The sequence below is a fragment of the Centroberyx affinis genome, unplaced genomic scaffold, assembly GCF_046629955.1.
Source record: "Centroberyx affinis isolate AG114_WGS23_722 - 3 ecotype Tasmania unplaced genomic scaffold, CSIRO-AGI_Caff_v1 ptg004892l_1, whole genome shotgun sequence".
Taxonomy (NCBI): domain Eukaryota; kingdom Metazoa; phylum Chordata; class Actinopteri; order Beryciformes; family Berycidae; genus Centroberyx; species Centroberyx affinis.
Window position 1 is genome coordinate 44,523 of NW_027282397.1, and position 21,566 is coordinate 66,088.

At 38.8% G+C, this 21,566-nt stretch overlaps 1 protein-coding gene across 1 annotated transcript; it reads right to left on the reverse strand.

The window, feature by feature from the left end:
- Positions 1-11,848: 11,848 nt before the first annotated feature.
- Positions 11,849-20,600, reverse strand: blk (BLK proto-oncogene, Src family tyrosine kinase). The gene is made up of 14 exons (XM_071545376.1): positions 20,492-20,600; positions 18,942-19,028; positions 18,645-18,741; positions 18,402-18,432; positions 17,820-17,913; positions 17,611-17,709; positions 17,349-17,452; positions 17,093-17,245; positions 16,021-16,173; positions 15,581-15,760; positions 14,957-15,033; positions 13,835-13,985; positions 12,895-13,026; positions 11,849-12,700 (listed from the first exon to the last, which is right to left on the reverse strand). The coding sequence occupies exons 3-14, from the start codon at positions 18,738-18,740 to the stop codon at positions 12,498-12,500; spliced, it is 1,473 nt and encodes a 490-aa protein (XP_071401477.1). The 5' UTR covers position 18,741; positions 18,942-19,028; positions 20,492-20,600; the 3' UTR covers positions 11,849-12,497.
- Between the last annotated feature and the right edge of the window lie 966 nt (positions 20,601-21,566).

Genomic DNA, 21,566 nt, shown 5'->3' on the forward strand with positions numbered 1-21,566 from the left:
GCCTTTCCAGCTCCTTTAATATTTAAAGAGCTGTCAAAAGAAAATATTTACCGCAATATGATACAGAGTGGTGATATTACCAGGTTATGAGCCATGCTCAGCCTTAAAAACAATTTCGCTCCAATGTGAGTGAAGCAACAGGAGCGTTTTCACGTGTTAATTAATGTGGCAGTTTGGTTCAAATGTTGCATGTCACTGAAATCCGATGTTTTGTTTGAGACATTACCGTGTTGTGAACTGTCTGACAGGAAATAGTAGGCTTATACTTTATCTGAAAACTATGTAAAAAATAAATAAGGCTCTATACGGCTCACGTGCGCAGAGCCTAGTCCATTCATTAAACTGGGGATTAGATATCTAATAAGCACGAAGCGATGGAGTCAAAGACTCCCCTGAGTTCTGGCTGCATACAAGATCTTAGAAGGTCGATATGTCCCACACCATATGATTCCACCATACACTGCGCAATGCATAAGACATTACACGTCGTGTTATCATGGAGATGAATCATGTTGATAAACTGAGTGCATTGCCTTGTGGGACAAGCGTCCACGTCAGATCGCTTGTCTGTATAGGGGTGTGTGTGCCAGCTAACTGCAATCCCTATTCCACACAATGAAGAAGAAAAAAACGTTCCATTTTATACAGCTTCTATACGGAGATTTTATCTGAAGATGATTGAGTATGGAAACCATACAGTATCTTATGAATATGTTTGTATAACTCAATTTAATTATTCCATCGACAGGCAGTGGTGTAGGTGTGTGGCACTTTTCAAAACTTTATTTCCCATAACTGTCTCTATTTTACCACTCAAAATATTTTAGTGGTCAAGGAGAGATTGTTTTCCATTATCTGAGGCGTTGCTATGGTTTCGATGTGCTCATCAACCCTCTTTGAGTTGCAGCACACAGAGCCTTTTGATAAAAATATGATGGTGTGTTATAGATATTAGATATTAGATATTTGAGTTACCATGACAGCTGTCTATTTGTAGCTGACATTTCTGTGACATTTAGCTCAATAAGAGCTGTTCAGTTTTGTGCAGCAAAGATACTCCCAGGAAACGGCAGACTTTTGTGCTGAAAAAAAACAAAAACAAAAAAAAAAATCCATCCATGCTTTGCTGCCTAATTTTGTTTCTGTGCAGCCTCTTGATTGTGTATTTGAATGTTTTCTCCAGGACATGTTCAGTGTACATGATATGATAACCAGATGAAGACTAATGCAGTCATTAGTGCAGAAAAATAAGCCCAATTGTGAAAATGACATTTACATGAACAGGGGCAGATTGATAGTTGCTGTGAATCCTTTAATGGAAGTTTAAAAATCTCCTTTCCGCCTAATATTACAGTTTGAATTCCTTCCAGTGATTGATTGAGCTCCTCTGTAACGCAAAATCAATTGCATTTTCTTAATACTGTAAATGCAACCTTACATTTTGGATGATTTTTGGTTTTCAATTATATTAGACCTTGGCGTGCTTCATTGCAAAATAGCCTGTTGTCTCACTGATGACTCATCCTCATCATGACGTTGCTTTAGCATGATAGTCTCAGGTCCTGAGTTCTCAAAATCAGCTCAGCATTGCTTTCTAGTGATGTGTTATTCCTGAAAAATGCATTTGATTTGAACCATGCTCAAGTAAATTGTGAGTAATGATGATTTCTAGAGAGAGGAGAGAGCTCTAAACTGACAAACTAGGCTGGGGATTTATATTTCCCCAATAAATCTCCACTTTTGAATCCTCTTTCACTCCCTTTTCCATCCTGCAAATAAAACATTAGCCATCCTTGGATCCCACATTAAACAAAAATAGCATTTGGAATGATGTAGTACTCGGCCTACTCTGGCCTATTTTCAAGTTATAGGATGAGCTACAAATCAAATTACAATCTCTCAGCTTTTGGTTCACCATGAAATGTGTTGGCTTTTCACATCAAACCTTCCAGTTACACAACTTCTGCAGTCTTGCAATGTCTACATATTTGTTCATGCCCTTTCCCCTCTGTTTTGTCTCTAAAGAGATAAAAAAAAAAAAGTGTCCTCTAATTGCATGGAAACTGCGTACTACACATTTAGATAAATATCTCATTTTCCACTTTTGATGGATAACTTCACTTCATTTTCAACCCAAACTTTTCAGTTCTACCCATCATCAATTGCAAGGATGGCAGTTTGATGAAAATGTGCATTGGTTTAATTTAATAACCTTTATCCCATTGGTTTATTAAAGTCTGTGGCAGCCTTATGCAAAGTCTTATCATGGCATTACTTACATTACTTACACACTGCAGTTACTGGAAGGCAGCTGCTACCTTAAGGTCATCAAACTGCATGAAGGAATTAAATGAATGTCAACTGCCATAAAAGAACCAAATTATACTTCAAGATCATCTTTGTCCATTGGCTTAAAATGGAACAGTAATTATCTTTACACTCAGATGTTTTTGGGGTGCTCAGCCTTGTGGGACTGAGCAAAAGAAAAGTTTTGAATTTTGCATAGCAGCACTCAACTTGCCCTGTACTCATCTTAGGGGGATTTAGCTCCATTCTATTTTTGGACGGAGCTGTTTGTTTTTAACATAATTGCTTGACTGCACCAGTAGCCTCAGTTGCTCAGCTATCCATTACATGAGGGAGAGCAGTCTTACATTGTGTGTGCAATCTAGGTGCAACATGGAGTCAAATTAAACTAATTCAAGCTGTGTGTATCAACTACACAATGTGCCGCAGGGGGTGGATTTCCAGTCTCACACGTTTTATTGTGCCAGTACCATTCGTGACAGATGATATGTGTGATATCCAGGACCTGAAAACCCCTAGGAACTCATAATAGGTTTTTGGAATATTGAAACACATGCTTGCTTCATAACAGATGGTCTGCACAGTGGCAGCATTTGATAAAACAGACAGAAATTAAGAATGGACACTACTGAATTCAGAACATTTGCAGAGGTGCTGCTTTATTATTTATAATATTACTCAGCTTTGGCTACACTTGCTCTTTTGGGGCTTTTTCTTGTTGGTTAGAGTTCAGTGGATACACACAATATATTTTATTTCAGAATCAAATGTTGGCTTCCTCTGCTTAAATGTTTTCCTCTGCAAAACATTAGTCATGGCTGCTTAGAGAAAAGAAGCTAACGTTTTGTTGAAGTATGTCTGGTTCATTGGCTACTTTCAGGGCAAGAGATACAGTATGTCATGAGAAATATTCAATAACCCTGTAGCCCTAAAATAAGCCACAGGTGGATTGTCTTACTGTGTCAACTTGTATATAAGTGCTCATTATCCTATCAAGAGGTGTTGGTGTATGTATGTTGTATTTTTCAATAACAAAAATTCAAATCACATATGATCTTTGAAATGATGGTCTAGTTCATCAAATCCGTGAACATATTGTGTTATGCTTTTATTTCATGTGGAGAGGAACACCAGAAAGAGAGTATGAGGAAAAGCACTGAATCATTTTTAATGCCAAATAAACTCCTGGCTTTTGCTGGAGCAGTAGCAAAAAGGTTTAATAGGGCTCAGGTTTGCTCAAGGCGTTGCCGTGTTCACAGTTCATTAGGCCTGAAAATACATACACACACACACAGACACACGCGCGCACACACACACACACACAGAGTTTGTTAGCATACTTTAAAATAGTCCATTCCTCCTACTGTCCACACTATAGACTTGTAATACATCCTCGACAAGATACAAGTACCTTTGCACTTAAAAATATGAAATTCTCAACTGACTGCTGACAAATTGCTGTTTCAAATCAATGCAATCCATTTCTCACTATTGTGCTCTAAGAAAAGGGAAAGATGTTATATAACCACAGTATACATTAAGGAATTTTCCTCCACATTCTCATATATTAATAATTGAATTGCTGGATAAAGTTCAAACACTATGACACAGAACTTTTAATTTTATGCAGGTCATGTTTTTAAGAGCTGATTTTTAATGAATAAATTAAACAAGTGTACGTGGCGCACAGCACCTTTTAAAAGGCAGCGGCTCACATCTGAAACCACTTCTGGGGTTTGAACACCATGTTTTGGCACAAATATCTCAACTCCCCCTCCTTACTTTGCCTAAATTACATTTATCTCTATTACTCAGTTATTATGTAAGCATCCCACTACGTTTGGAAACTTTCAAACTCAAGGTCCCTGAAGGACATGCTTGGAAATCTCAAAAATAACTTCACCTGGCATGAGGAAAGGCTCAAAATGTTAATTGCTTGGTGTTCAGTGCCTAGTAGAAGTGCTTTGTAAGAAATGGGAATGCAGAAAGATATGCAGGGATTTGAATGAATGACTGCAGATATTGACTATTGTCCCATTTGTCCATCCTCATGATGACTCTAAGGTACTTGGAAACCTTATGGCAGGTGACACTTCCCAAGTCCAAAGAGTTTTATGGCTTGGAGAAGAAGTATTAGCATCAACAAAACATCATTAGCCACCATTAGTCACATGCTAAGAGGAAGAAAAGGACTGTGGCATCATACAGACAAAGTTTACAAAACTTTTCCCAAACGGAAATCTTTCCGTCAATGATTTTCCACACAAAGTGAGTGTGGGCGAATACTGTCCATAACAACATACTGTATGTCCTTCAAGTCCTTGCTTTTTTGTTCTGGGTCACATGTTGACAAACACCTTTCCTCCACCTTCAGAAAAATTTAGATTAACTTGTTAAAAGACTGCAATTTCTGATTCAAAATGTCAATGAGTCAGAATTACCACCAAACAGAGAAATCAGCTTTAGCCTGGTCGGTACAAAACAACAATGTGGACCACTGAAACTGACCATAACTACATATTCCTACATATTAATCATGCATACTTTGTATTTTTTCTATATTTCCATTCTCATAGTGCCAGTCTGCAACATAAATGGCACTCTGTGCTACTTGCTTCTTGATTTTTTTTTCGTTTTGACATGGAAGGTAGTGACAGAGAGAATGTGATGAGTTTAATGGAAGAGACGGCCATCCAAGGTCAAAGGTACATATATGAATATTTACAAGGAGTATGCTTCTGCTATATAAATATATATGTTGACATTTGCAAGACAAACTAGTAGGAGAACAGAGATAGTGACACCGGAGACCTTTAAATGGGCCAGGGCACCAAGAGCTGTGTCTTGTTGGTCAGCTAGCAGAAGACTGAAATGATTGTGACACAAGATATCAGGTGTTACATACGTGTTTCAGCTGTGTGAAAAATCACTAACAAGTGTAGCCCACTGTTTTACTGTCCATTAAAAGGTATATGAGACTCTACTGTAGTTCATTTATGCAACAACAGAGAGACGAATGCTCTCCCACTCATTAATTAGTGTGATTCTCATTCTCTTGTCTCTATTTAGAATTTTGAATGGATTATCTCTTCTTCTATTATTTAACAGTGGAGACATAAAGTCTAGGAGCACATCGAATGCTCACATTTCAGCCCACATTGCATAGGCTAGCAATATCCTACAGTGTTTCTTACTGCACCAGTGCACATATAATTATATTTCCCTGTAGTTACCGGTGCCCTTGACTCATCATTGAGCTCAACCAGGGTGGTCAATTACCAGACGCACTGTGGGGGTGAGAGAGAGAGGGGGGGTCCAGCTACCTCATGGCTGTAAGGCTCCCAACGTTAAATGAATTGACATATACTCATATATCAAGAGAAAATGTCAATCTAGCAGATGGCTTCCCGAATCCTTCCCTACCTAGAACCCAAAGAAAAGAAACAGCATCTATAAATTGTGCCCCTATAGTACAGTATGTGCAGATCTTTTATATATTGGCTTCATCAAAGGAAATTCCATTAGCACTAGTGGCCTCTGCATAAAAAATCCATTTTGGTCAGAAAGAAAGACAATGCGTCCAGCTTATGTATCTGTACAATATAAGCCAAGTAATAAATTCAAACTCACTGTTCCTCATCTTTGTCATTTTTTTCCTTTTCTTCCCTATTTGGCATTTGCGTTGCTCAGTGCTGAATAAAACAGCAGAGATAGGAAAAGATTTTTTATTCCTCCATTTGATGAGTAAATATTAACATATACAGTAAAGCCCTTTTCAAGGACACTGGTGTCACTGTCAGCAGTGGCGTCTGTATATGCCACCTGGTTTCACTGTGTGGAACAGAATGGTAATCTCACTGACACAGTAACATTGGACAAGGGGTAAATACACTGCTTAAGAAAATATATATGTTATTAATATGATCTTGACTAGTCACATTTCAGCATTTCTGCAGTGTTGTCAAGTGGCACTTTCTGCAAAATCACCAGAACTCCTGTCACTGTGTCCAAAAAGTCTGTTCATTCATGTATTAATTTCCAGTGGAGCAGCTCCAGAAAGTGCCGCTTCATGACTTGTTCATGTACACAAATGTTGACCAAAGTCTCAAAGATGATGGAAATAATTTGAATGTTGCTTTACATTGGATGGAAATGTGTTAAATTCTAATAAGTGAAATATGTTAACTTTTATGTATGTCAGAAATATAAGTGTAAAAATGTCACATCTATAATTTCTATAGCTATACTTTGCTCATTGAAGGGATTTGTGTTAAGGCATGAAGCATTTGACCAATATGATCTCATAAACTCTCATAGATCATTTGGATGAGGATAAAATTACAAACCGTTTATCTTATAAATCTTCCTGTTGTCACTTAATTAAACACAGGTAGTGACTGCACAGCCTATTGAGTAATGTTCTGACATAAACCGTTTGTATGTAGTTTGTAAATGACTTCACAGAGATATGTGACCACTTTCAATAAAGTACAAAATAGATATTTCAATAACCTTCTATATTACATAAATCCCTACAACAGAAGAAAATGCCCTGTTTGCAGCACTCAACTTGCACCATTAACAGCTATTTTCCTGAACGTACAAAGTATTTCATTTGTGTCTTGTAGACATCTCTGACCTTCTGTAAGATTGTTTCTCAACTGATTGAGCAATATAATTTTCCCTTTTGTTAATACAAGGAAATTCTGTTTTGGACTGCATAGAGAAAACAGCCTGGACTGATCTGCATTTCAAAGGCAATGGAAATAAAGCTTTATGTCAGGCAATGTCGTGGAAAAAGTCTGTGTTTGTGTTTGGCCTGGGTGCCGGCACCCTCAGCGAGCTATGTTGTTTCAGTGGGTAAACAGCCTTTAGCAACCCATAACATCAGGTGTTGCTTCCAGAGTGAGTGACAAGACTGATTGTTTCAGCTCCTTTCATATGTCAATCAACTACATATTTAAAATACTAAATGCCGTACATGAGTCCGGAAGTGCTAATGAACAGCCAGTAACTTTAAGATCAGTTTCTTATCAGTATTTCTCATCCTACTCCTTATCTACTGCACAAATGCTCATTTTGTGAAATGTTATGTAGGCATCTTCTATCTTTGTTTCAAGTGCCCTCACATCTATTGGACCAAACACACTTGATTGATGGAGCCCATTGTTTTAATGACATCAAAGCCCAGGGGAGAAAGCATGCTTATGAGGAGCGTAAATGCCCATTGAACACCATTGAAAACAGTGACATTATTGCAGGATGGAAACACATTTTTTCTTATCTGTAGTGACTGGCTCATTTTTATCCCGGAGGCCGGTGCAGGGGAATCCTCGCAGGATGCTAATGATGTGCTCCTTTCTCCAGGGATCAGCCATCAATCTGTGTATGAGCCACCCAGTTTCCCATCATTATTCCTCACACAAAATGAGGAAGGAGTGATGAATAGAGGGAGGGGAGAGGGACGATTAGGCCTCCCAACCTTTCCCCCCACATGTCTTGTCATCTTGGATGTGTCAACATCACGGCTCATCTCAAAGTGAGCCTTGCATATCAATCATACTACAGTGTGAGGCTTGTTAATGGAAGTTCCATCATTATATCTACTGAGAGACTGGTGTTATGTCATATGCTGTGCCTGGATGGTGGGTTTTGAGAATATTGATTAAATATTAGCTGCGTTCTATAACTTGTATCTTGTACGAGGCTAAGGATTAAGAAGTTCAACTATGTTGCTTTCATTCATCAAAACCTCTTGGGGGTTCATGAGGAAAAGAAAGAGATAAAGATAAATGGTCAGGATATTTGAGACATTGCTAATCCACCACTGACCCTGCTAAATTTGGCTAAGGGGTAATTACATTGATCTACAGTAAGTATTAAGATTTTTTCCAATAATATTTAATCATTTTAAGCCATTTAAATGTATCACCTTTTATGATTTCACATTAAACTTCATCTGCTCTTGTAAAATGTTTTCCTGCTCAAAAACTCCATCAATGTGACAATATGACTGAAGAAAGCAAGAACATTACACGGATAAAGACTGGATAAATCCGGATAAATCTTAGTGGATCAGTGTGTGGCAGGTTGGTCTAGTAGTTCGCCACTCTCCCATAGCTGTAACATCACACTCATTCCCTGCAACCGCCTGTGTCCATCCTGTTGTGTCAAGACACTGAACCCCTTCCTGCTCACTCATTTTAAGAGCATCAGCTAAATGACAAAAAAGTCAAATTCTAAGCAACATTTCCACTGTTTTAAATTTCTGAAGAGCTTTACAGGATTGCAGTTTGAGTTAGAGGTAAAGATCAGATACACCTCTACCCCTTTTCCTACCCTATTGCTTGCTCTAAATTTGATTGTATCTATGATTTTAGGATGTGTGAGGTGCAACTGGACATTTTAGTACATGGTACTAGATACTCCCAAATATCAACAGGAATAAGAAACCGTAGCCGTGGCCCAAATACAAAATGCCATTAGGAGTGGCTGCAGACATCTGCCTGCCTGGCATTGGAGATGTCCACCTGCTAGCTTAGTGTAGCATGAAGACACTTGGTACAGTGAACTGCCATATTAAGAGTTGCTTTTTGGATATGTAGCTCCCATATTGTAACCTTTACCCCTTCTCTATTTTACTATTGATAGCTGCATTTTCTTTCAAGAATATAACAGTTAACACAAATTGTTGAGTGTGCAAACAACTACAGAATTATAAATGCCACAGACTGTTTTTATGTGCATTAAAGAAACAGTTGACTCACATATTGATATTATTATGAGGTTTTTCTTTCCTACTGTAGCCTGTCGGGAATGTCCTAGTCTGTCTTGGTTCACCAAAAGCTATAGTGCTCTCCCTTCCTCAGACATTAGCAGCACAATAGTTTCTTCTGAACTGAATCTTTGCAGTATACAATATGTAAGACTGTGTGACACTGACCTCTGCAGGATGGCAAGAGTATAGACAGCAGTCTCTCACTGAGACGATGAAGCATGTATTTTATATGCTCTGTGCACTTTTTTCTTCTATCAGTTTTTCTACTAAAAATAGCACATTCTTAAAGCAAATGCACTTTTTTTTTATTCCTTATCTCTCTACAGTCTCTATGAGAGCAGTTTGTAAGACATTGCCTGGCACCGCTATCTCCAAACGTTTTGATGTGGGTATTAAGTGATCTTAGTGAGAAGAGAGAGAAACGGATGCTCTGGGTGGAACACGTTATGTCTCAATGACACATTATGGCTCTATACACCAAATAACCATGTGTGGATTTATATTAGATTTGAACGAAGTGTACAGGGAAAAGGAAACAAATGAATGTAGCAACTATCCGATACTCTAATGGTATGAATGCAGCCTATACAGGGTATTCAAAATGATGCACTTTGTTGATATAAAGAAGTTAGACTACAGTAGATGAAACTTTCTTTGATATATAGTGAGGTCCCCCCTATTGTTGTTGTGTCAGTTGGAAACGCTCCAAAGTTGAACTCCCGTAAATATTTTCAAAGAAAGCCCTCAACTCAGCCAACTCACAATCCCCTTAATGGCTGTTGATTTCTCTCATGTTTTTGCAGATATAAGCAGTTTTCATGATACATTAGCAAAATTGGCATAAATTAGAGGCAGGGAATAAGCTTCAACATTAGGGGAGCCTGTGGAGCGTTAACATTAGTCCCTCTAGTCATCATGTTCCCAGAGTTATGGCAGATAACAGTAAATGTGATGATGAAGCATCTTTCTTAGCACTTTGTACTCCTGATATGTTGGTTATAGTTGTATTTATATAGTTATTTATGTAAGGAAAGAGAGGCAGTATTAAATGTGGTAGTGGAATGAATTCAGGGTGCTGCAGGGTGCAAATAGAGAATCCTGTACATCTGCATGGTGACAAATCACCTCCTGGCACGCTTGATCCGGGGGAAGGAGATGGTTCTTCTTTATCTCAAACTGATCCATATTTTACAATGTAAACAGGTGATATGGGTTTTGAACTTACCAAGTGTTGTGTGGCTGGGGGAGGTTTTCAGTGCAGGGAGCCTCAACCTGCAAGTGTGCATTTGACTGACCCGCAGGAAAAAGGTGAGGGGCTTTGCTGCGGCAATGCTGAATGGGAGGGTCTCTGGCTGCCATAAGGTGGAGTAGATGTATTTATTTTTCACTGAGAAAAATTTGGAATTTATGGATGTTTGGGGGTTGCAGATGGTGGGAGAAGAGTGTCTGACTGTTTGCATACCTATGAGGGCTGCTGGCACTGTAAGTAATGTAACTTCTGCATGTGTGTGTGTGCGTATGTGTGTGTGTGGGTGGGTATGTGTGTGTGGGTGTGTGTGTGGGTGGGTATGTGTGTGTGGGTGGGTATGGGTAGGGATTTCTGAGAGATGGTAAGTTTTTAAGGCGATTTTAGTTCCTTTCTTTTATTGTGAGATGTTTCAGAAGTCAAAAGGCTCTCTCTCTCTCTCTCTCTCTCTCTCTCTGTCTCTTTTCTCTCTCCTTTTCACAGCTATACAAAATTTTCTTCTCATCAAAATTGCAATAATACACATTATTAATCTATACAGAAACTACAATATCAGGTCAAATAACCTGTCATCCATCACCAAACCCAATGTATTTTCCATTGTTACATATCATTCTAGTTGTTGGGTCATGAGATACTTTCCTCAGTGCGTCTTTTTCATTAACTAACTACAAAACAAATATTTTTGAGCAGCAAAAATGTGCACATGCCAGCCAGTTGGCGAGTGAGCGCGCTCCAGCCGTATGGCATGAGAGGAATGCTGACTCACACTTCCTGTTTCCTGTCCACTCAGGAAGTGGCAGCGTTCGCCCCTGGGTGGGAGGGCCATTCCACCGGCTTATCTTCAAGATTTCGTCTCGCCCCCTGGGGAGGGCTTAGTTACTGGACTGAAAGCACTGTGGTGTAGTAGGGTCAGTTACTTTTGATGGCTTCCTGTGCTGTATTCTGTCCCACTTTGTTATTGAGGTGCAGTAGTATGTCATAAAGTCAGAGTTTCACTGTTATTACTGTTAAGTTATTATAGTAGGGATTAAAATGAAAACTCCACTTGAAAGCAATTAAGCTGTTGCATTTTCCATCATTCACCCATGTTTGAACAATGATTCAATGATCTTGAATGATTGCTGGCAGAAGTCAATCCAAAATTATAAGGCCATACTTTGAAATGTTCTCCATGCTGTAAAAGTGGTGGCGCAGATTATGTTTGATTATTATGTAATTTGTATTAGGGGCATTTTTTTCTGCCGTGCATCCCATCGCTCTCTATTCCTGTTTCATTCTGAGTGCTCGCATTTTTATAATGTCAGAACTGCTACAGAAGTCTGTAAACGGCCCTATCAGATAACCTTTGATAACTGCTGGTGTACAGTTTCAAGTTAAAGTGGAAGCCCAGTTCAGAGTCTCAGTAGATTGATACTAAAACTATAAAGGCCAAATAGTGCTATCGCTATTTCTAATGACAGTTTAGACAGACAAAATTTGAAAAAAACATAATAGATTTACTTGTGAGAAACGTCTGATAGCGCTGTAATCAAAACAGCTGGCATCAAATACAACAAACCACAGTTATGCGTAAATATTTATTTACAAAAAAAAATATATCCTCTCAAGTATAAGTTCACTTCAGAAAGCCTCCGTTTTATTTTATTAGCTAAAGATTACTGATGAATGACTGAAGGTATCAAAAAGTGCTAAATATAGTCCAGGTAATCTCAGGATGGTCATTTCTGTACCATGCAGAGTGTTACTATGCAACTGTACCTGTGTTGACTAGCTCAGGTCCAAACAGCTGTCCATGCATGTATTTGTATATCCATATTTCCATTTATCCATCATCTCTTCATTCTCCATGGCTTGATAATAGTCTGTCGTCAAGGGAAAAAGATGGAATAAAATCAAGATAATAAAAAAAGTTATTTTCCATAAAAGTTCTGAAGCTTTCCTTTTTGACATTGCAGGTTTTATATCCACTTAGAAGGTCGGCTCAAAACTATTAATTTAAAAATTGTTTTGGGAAAAAAAAATGAAATCATGTCAGTCATAAAGAAGACATGACATGTTGATGCTGTACCCATGCAAGTTCCATTTCTGCCTTTCGTGCATGTTTTCCCTATGGGCTTCAACAGCAAATATTGTTCATCCTTTTTTTTAATTTTTTTTTTTTTATCATGGCTGCATCTCGTATTGTCCCTCAGTGGCGATGAAGAAGTCGTTGAGGGTGTTCTGCAGATACTCAAACGTGGGCCTGTCCTCGGGCTTCTCCGTCCAGCACAGCATCATGAGTGCATAGAGCTCCTCGGGACAGCCGTCGGGACAGGGCATCCTGTACAACCTGTCCAGGCTCCGGATCACCTCCGGGTTCGTCATCCCTAGGGGGGGGGGGGGGGAAATACAACCAATTTTTACTCATGATATTTTGGGATTTGTTGTTTGAACTATTCTGCGGCAAAGAACTACACATTTACATTGGTCCCTGTATAATAAAATGAAATACAAATTGGTAATATTTAGCTGTATGTATTTTTTTTCTGCCTTTTTTTTCTTGATTTCTCTTTTCCTGTACCTGGGTAAGGTATTCTTCCATAGGTGACTGCTTCCGTCAGGAGGATCCCAAAGGACCAGACATCAGACTTGATGCTGAATGTGCCAAAATTGATGGCCTCTGGGGCGGTCCATTTGATGGGGAATTTAGCACCTGATCATCAGAGAGAGGGAGAGAGAGAAAGTAGAGGAGAATTCTGTTACTGGGTTGTGACTGTGGAGAGAGAGAGAGTGTGTGTGTGTGTGTGTGTGTGGGTGTGGGTATGACTTAAGTCACTTTCAGGGACACACACCAGACTTAAGACCAGTTGATTGGGGATGGCTTGTGCAAACTGGGGACAAAAGCCGTGTCCCCAATTGGTAAAAAGCTGATTTTTGGGTCAGTTCTTAAGGTTAGGGTAAGGGTTAGGTTTAGGCAAGTAGTGGTTATGGTTATGGTTAGGGTAAGTCTCTCTGTGTGTGTGTGAGGAGTGGATGGGGTGTTTAGGTTTTTAATGGAATAGAAAAGTGAAAGATTAGAATAATGTGGATATATATCTATATATATCTATATAGATATATATAGATATATATGTCCACATAAGTATATAAATATATATATACATAATATTATAACAATATAATCACTTCTTAAGAAGCCTAGAAATCCTAATGTATTAAACTTGACTTTGGTTTAATTGATTTTAGATGATTGTTTGTACAGGATTGATTTCCTGTGACTTAATAGCCAATGAATCTACAATATTTTGATGTAGCTCACAATAACTGTTTGCGTTAGATTCACTGTATATTGTCAGAGTGAGTATTCAGATATTGTGCATCTAACCGCTGGACCCCACAAATTTGAACTGATTTGGACGCATCATAATATGAATATGGCACACAGAGGAGCGCGTGACATCAGGTCATGAACAGCTAGAATGCCTGTTTGATCCATCAGTTGACATTGCTGTGTGCTGTACCTTCTTGGGCTGTGTACTCTGTTTCTATGATCCTGGCCAAGCCAAAGTCTGCTATCTTGCAGTGCAGGGTCTCGTTGACCAGTATGTTGGCGGCACGCAGGTCTCGGTGGATGTAGTTCTTCTTCTCGATGTAAGCCATGCCTTCAGCTATCTGTCATGAAGAGAGGAGAGACATTGGAAAAGGCATTTCATGGGATTTTCTGATACGAAGAGAGAATATTTTAGGTGTTAATTCAAGATTTTTTTCATTTCCCAAGAAAGAGGAGAGTTACATTTGTTGGAGGGTTACAAATCTTGCTTTTAAAGCTTGCTGAATACATGGAATATATGTATGTATATGTGTGTGTGTGTGTATCGTACAGTACATAGCAACAGTACATATGTGTGCACATTTGTGTTCATCTGTATGTACAGTGCTGTATGTGCACATCAGTAAACTGAGTTAAACAGGATGTGCCAACTCTCAGGAAGCTAAAACAGTGCTGTCTCGGGGGGGCAAGAGAGTTTGGGGGGAGCACACTGTGGATGGAAAAAACAACACGATTTCCTGTCCGGATGTTAATAATTGACGCAGGGCGAGGCTTTCAAGCCTGAATAGCAAAAGCCCTGCCACAGAAACCGCACAGTTAGTGCTGACAGTTTCCACGTGTATTCTCAATGTCTGCTGTCAAAACACTCGCTCAAAAGCCTCTACAACTGTCTGCTCTAACCCCGCTATAAATAGACCAAATTATCTGCAGTGATGGCAGCCATTAATGCAGGTGTTTGTTTTTGACAGCTGATGCAAAATCAAAGAATCTGATAGCAATTTGACATCAGTGCTTACAGCAAGCAGTAGTGGTGAAAAATATATTCAGAGATAACAGATCACGGAAGTAAGGCAAGGTGGAAAAAAAGGGTTTTCTAAAATGGTTAGACAATTTTCTGAGAAGGAACTGTCCTTTTTTTTTTTTAAAACAGAAGGGCCTGGGTTATTTAAAATTTGCAGTGTGGTGAATATTGACATACTAATATATAGTTGGGGCCCATTAACAAAGAGCGTGTGGTTGTAACAATGTCATTCTTTTTACTGTGTGTCTCTGTGAATGCGACAGGGTCGGTAAAAGCAGAAAAGTTTCCCACCTGCGCTGACATGTCTATCAGTTTGGTTAGCCTCAGCTTTTTTCCCTCGTCTGTTTTTAGAAAGTCCAGCAGACTTCCTGTGAATGAGGAAAGGAGAACCACAACTCTTTCAGAATGAGAATTGAAAGGCAGAGGATGACATTTTTAAAATTTAGTATAGTACTGTACCACCTAGCTTCTGCTTACAATTAGGCTACACATATAGACCTAATATCTGTATCTATGATACTAAAAGCAACCAAATTCTTATAATGCTGTTGTATTAAGTAGTGGGTGTATTGTCATTGCTTTAGAAGCTATGTATTTTCAGTCCACATTATGCTTTCTCACAACTAAGTGAGAGTTTGAGTTCCTAATACAAGGACTGACAATATGTGACATCTAAACAGCAGCTTTAAATGTATTTTGAAGCTGTAAATGATTTCATGGTCACAGTTTTTTAATTGTTGAAGCACATTGGAGCAAATAGGTGTTTTGTCTGTGGCAAAAAACAACATCTACAATATGTATGCACAAACAAACTCTCAGACTAGGCCATTAAAATTCTTCACTGACAACTGTCATATATCTGCTTCAATCATCAAAACACCCTTCTCTCTCTCTCTCTTTCTCCCTCTCTCTCACCATTGATCATGAACTCGGTGACGATGAGGATGGGCTCCTTGGTGACCACAGCGTGGAGGCGTACCAGTCTTTCATGCTGCAGCTGCTTCATCAGGTTGGCCTCCTGAAGAAAGGCCTCCGGCTCCATGGTGCCCTCCTTCAAGGTCTTCACAGCAACCTTCTGGCTGTTCTTATAGTAACCTGTAGGAAGTTAGTTGAATGGTGCACTTTGTTATCTTAGAGTCGTTGCTGTTGGTAAATTTACTGTTAACTGGAGGGTTTGTGGGTGTACATGCTCTTATTCATCACTTCATATCATTGAGCAACTATCTATGAATATAATAAACACAAAAAAAAGCAACAAAGCACCCCTCCCCCCTCCCCAGGTGGCAAATCCCTTGATAACTTCCTGGTTCATAAAATGCCTCCGATAACAGGATTAACTGAAGTTTATCTCTCACCCATCCACACTTCTCCAAACTGCCCGGCCCCCAGTTTCTTCACCATCTTCAGCGTCTCGCGAGGTATCTCCCATTCATCCTGCGCCCAGGGACACTGAGGTGCCTTAGCCTTACAAGCAGCGCTCAGCCGCTGGCACAAACCATCCGCTTTACCTGTAACCCAAACACCACAAACACAAATTTAATGGTGATACACTACCAGTCAAAAGTTTGGACACACCACATTTTTCTTTATTTTTACTATTTTCCACATTTTAGAAAAATAGTAAAGACATCAAAACTATGAAATAACACAAGTGGAATTATGCAGTGACCAAAAAATTGTTAAACAAATCAAAACTGTCTTATATTTTACATTCTTTAAAGTAGCCGCCCTTTGCCTTGATGGAAAGGCAAAGGCTTTGGAAAGACATTCATACATAGGCATCAGCTTCACTATTTCAAGGGTTTAAGCATAAGCCTTTAGATCAAAATGGCTTTAATGAAAAACATAGTACATTCAATCAGGTGAGTCCAAATGTCAAGAATATTTTGATCTACTTTGTTTGATGTTGTGCTAATTTTGGTTATTGCATCAGTGCAGGTCAAATGAGCGCTCACGACACACTTATAACACAATAATAATGTTATTTAAAAATGTCCTAAATTATGATATTTCATTAAATAATTCTGCAAGTGTGTGTGTGTGAGTGTGTATGTGTGAAAGAAAGGGACTGTGCCTGTAGTAGTGCTTCATAAGCTGCAGTGCCTTGAGCGCCAAGTAAGAGATTTGGCCTTCTTATCTTGTGGTTTAGTCACAGTTTACTGAAAACATTATTGCTGCTCTCTCACAGGAAATGCACAGCACATCATGAGGGTCTGTGTTCAACCTTTAATGTTGGTGGAGATGACTTATAATTCACAGAAACATACTGAATCTGTGGGTCCATGACGACAACAATGTTATATATCTTCCATTCTTTAGATAACGCTTTGAAACCTTATGCACTTTTTTATTTGACGTAACCCTGAAACATGTGATCATGCAGCGAGTGTGTTGAAGAGTCATTATGTGTTCTGGTTTGTTACTTACGGGTGTAGTATTTCACCAACTCTTGCAGGGATGAGAAGGTGTTGGAGGGGGAGATGTAGTAGCCACCCTTGTCCAGACAGCGGATCTTGTAGTGTTTTACCACATCTCCTTGCTCTACTGCTCCAGAATCTCTGACTGACAGTGAGAAAGCTCCTACAAGGGAAAAGCCCATCGTACAGGAACACGCATGATTTAATACTGTCACTCTGAATGGACAACTTAGTTTTGAAATTGGACTTGATGTGATGATGGTCACCTTTAGTGGTCTCACTCTCTCGGACCAGAAAGGCACCTGGTTTATTTCCTGGGGCCAGGAGCAGTCGTTCCGTCTCTCTCCTACTCAAGTTCTTGAAAAACCATCTGCAGGAGAGAGAAGCCACACATCATAGTTTTTGTTTGGTTTGTTTTTGCTTTGATTTAATTTTTCTGCGGTTTCATTTAAAGCTCCATTATTGTTTGTTCCAATGCCGCTTTGCAATTTGGTTATATGTTGGGTTGTGTGTTACATTGTTGCTTACTTTTCCATCTCTAGTGTATCTGCTCTGGCTACATAGGTACATGGTATAAACCCTTCGTCTCCAGTCACCAAGGATCTAGCGAGCCACCAGTCCCCATTTCTACAAACAAGACGATGGCAGAATCAGAATGGTTATGTTGTCATGTACTATTTAGTATTAGTTTGCTCTCAGTATTCCTGCATACAATGTAAGATTTAGATGTTACTTACTCCTGCAAAACCTTAAGTCTCTCTCCCGTTTTGAATGGCAGATCACTGTCGTTGGTCGGTTTAAAGTCATGTTGAGCGACAACCACGTCTTCGTCTAAAGGCAAATACAGCAACATTTATTTAAAAAGAACTTACAATAACAATAATAATGGCATTTCATCGACTGTCAATGGCGGTCGATTCAGATTTTATAAAAAGTCTTACAATATATATTTTTGGCTGCTATTTAGGATGTAATGCTGTAGTACCACTTGACATTGTGACAAGGGCTCAAAGATATAACAGCACAAGGACATAAATGTATGTAAGATACAGTGTTAATAAAGCTTTTCTTTGAGGAATGAGGATTCTACAGTTTTCATACTGCGTGTGACACGAGGTCGACTCTCTTTCTTGAGTAATCTTTCATGATTGCCCCAGAAGACAAGAGAGGAACTCTCATGCTAAGAGATTTCAATCACTAAATGTAGCTTAATCTTACAGCTAGTCATTTCTCTGTACACAGCAGCAGTGGACAGCATAAATCTAACCATTTTATTCTTGAGTAGACATTTTGTTGTACGCATGGTGTTCAGTCATTACCATTATCCACATGAATCGGGCCACTTTGCGCCTAAGAATAGAGAAAAAAAAGCATTCAAAATATAGGTCAACAAAAAATACTGGCAAAATCATTTCAAGTCATTCATCTAGATTAATTTCAAATCATACTGAATTATATAGCCTGTACTTTGGTATATTTGTTGATATGAACATGGACTCCTTTTTCCGGTATCTGAGTATTGAATGTGAGTGAAGGTTTTTGCCATAATACAGTCTACTTACTATGTGATTAGAAGAGTTGGATGCCTGAGAGTTCTTTTTTCCTTTGGAGTACTTGTCATCTTGCAGCTGTTTCTGACCACTGCAAGTGCAACCCATCCTGAATGTACAGTGGAAATTACTCTCTCTCCTCCAGTTTACCGCGCTACCAGCTTGTGTAACAAGATTTTCTCGGTCATAATACAGCACTTGCCACACAATACTGTGCAGTTCATTTTCCACTATCTAACACCACCACCCATACTAAGTTCCTGCTAAGAGGCGTAGATAGTCGCAGTGTGTTTATTCCTAAGCTCTTACCTGATAAAGCAGACTAGCTCCACTGAAACCGGTGTCAGTCTCCACTCCTCCCACTGCGGGGCCTGGTCTGTGAGTTCATGCCTGGCGCTGAAAATAAATTAAACTTGCTCAAGAAACGGCTAAATCTATGGCAAGTCTGTTTTTTTTTACGTTGAAGTCTTGGCGACAAGTGTACTTAAAACAAATTGACTCTCATAAGAGGAAGTGGAAAATATGTTTGCAGCTTCATGGCATAAGATTTGCATGTAAAAAATTGTGATGACACTTGTGACACTATGTCAGAGCTGAAAATAGTGGAAAACGAAGTGCCAAAAATAGCTGGTATGATGCATCAGTTTACAGTGAACTCTTGTTATTCGCTGCAATGTGAAAGCATCTTGTTTTTCACCAGTGGTGTACTTTGTGCTGCAGGCTATTTCTGAACCCATGGCTCTATGACGTGAGGAGTTTTTACTGTATGCTTCTGTATAATTATAGATAGTTGGTGAATTAAAAACAAAAAAGTTAACATTACTGAACTAAACAGTGCCTAACAGACAGGATATTTCAATATTTGGCAAATTAAATGGATTCATGTTTTTTATGGAATAGACGAAGTAAAACTTTATGGATATCCATGCAAATTGCTTTACTTGTTACAACGTCCTACATCACTAAAACCCCAGAGAGTAGGAGGCTTGGACTTCACACTGTAGTCACACCATGTTTGTTTGACTTTTTCAGTCAGTTAGGTCATATCTGTAGTATAGTACCATTTTGCTATATATACAAATATATGAAACTCCAGATGAGGAGACACATGTCATGACGAAAGTCTTACAAAATAGATTGAAAGACATTTTTTTTCCTTTTATAGATCAAATGATATGTAATTAAACTTTCTTTCTTCTTCCCCACTATGGTCATTATTTTACATGGTAGTTAAAGCTTTTCAGTCTTCCTCAATAGCTTTCAGCATACAGTACATCCTCTATCTGCTTTCATGTGAGGAAACTGACAAGTGAAAGAAAATGAGCGCTACACTCATTGACCTTAGCATCGTAGGGGGCCTAAGAAACTACTTTTCTGCAGAAAGTGTCCCCTATAAATACTTTAAACACACACACACACAGGAAATTTCCGTTTTTTAATATGGTTTATTAATTAATATTTGTATGAATTTAAGTATTTACTTTTGTGATAAACAGTGGGGAGAGTTGTTGAGAATTGGACTTCATAGTGAATTATATAGTTTATCTCTATAGCCTAAAGGAGTTGGAGTGTCTCTTGGACTCTTGAAATGTTACCAAGATATGTTATTTAGTGTGTGACTTTGCAACACATTTAGAAAAATCTATTAGTGTACAACGTTGTCAAGCATGTAGATTTTTTCTGATGAAAATATAAAAATGAGTTACTTATACAGCAAATACTAATTACTATTTAATTCATTACTCCTTTCAATTCTTTTACAGAGTTTACTGCGGTTTTTCATTTTACCACTATAAAATTACAATGCATGCACTTCTGTTTGAATGTAATGTAATGTGAAATACACATTCCATAAATACCTTGAACTTGGCCCAGGCTTTCCAGATGCAAATGTCTGCAATTTCCTTATTAAAACTTTACTGCTTGATGTCAGTCTGTCTCTCGCTTACTCTCACTCGCTCATGTTCCTTCTGAAACACAACTCTCTCTCTCTCTCTCTCTCTCTCTATCTATCTCTCTCTCTCTCTCTCTCTCTGTCTGTGGTCTGTGTGTGTCTGTCTCTGTCACATACACACACACACAAACGCACACACACACTGACGCATGGTGAGGTCCAGGGCCTGCCCTCAGGGACTACATTCAGTTTAAATAGATAGTGGTTTGTCTATTTATTTTGCCTGGTAATTCCCTCCCTTTCCTCTGTGGCTGATACTAACGGAATAGTAGAATTATCATTTTCTGATTTAACTCCCAACGATGACACAACCAAATCCCAAAGTCAGCTTGATTGACAAAGTTAGAGAGAGAAGGAAGTAAACGTTCACTTCATTTGCTTATTAATATCTAATAGCCTGTGACAGTTAGATTTATTTCAAGTTTAGATGTACTTTTATTTACAAATACCTGTAACTTCATTAAAACTTCTGTTCATAGCTTAGTTGCTGGTAGATTAGAATGAGAAGAGTGGGATTTTGTGATGGGGAGAAGTACAGTGTTCATTTATTCATTACTTACAATTCCACAATGACAAGTTTCCAGGTTGCACTATAATGTGTGTTAGTAATCTATTTTTAAAAAACACTAATTTACATGTCTATCAACTGAGAGCTGCTTTGTAATTAGGATTTAAAGGTATGTGTTTTGTGCATGTGTACGTGTGTTTGTGTTTCTGTATGTGTGTGTCTCTGCGTGCATGCGTTTGTGCATGTATGTGTGTGTGTGTGTCTGTGGGAATGGGTGTGGTTACATATGTGAAAGAGAGACCGTGGTTTCCATGACATGGTTCCTTTGGTGGTTTGGCATTTAAGCTACTGTATCACTTATCAACGCAGCTCATCTTCACAATTTAGCATCTCGTGACATACGCTTGGTTAGCAGCAGTACACATTCTCACCACAAGATGGACTGACTGGTCTGGGAATCTGTTTTCCTTGA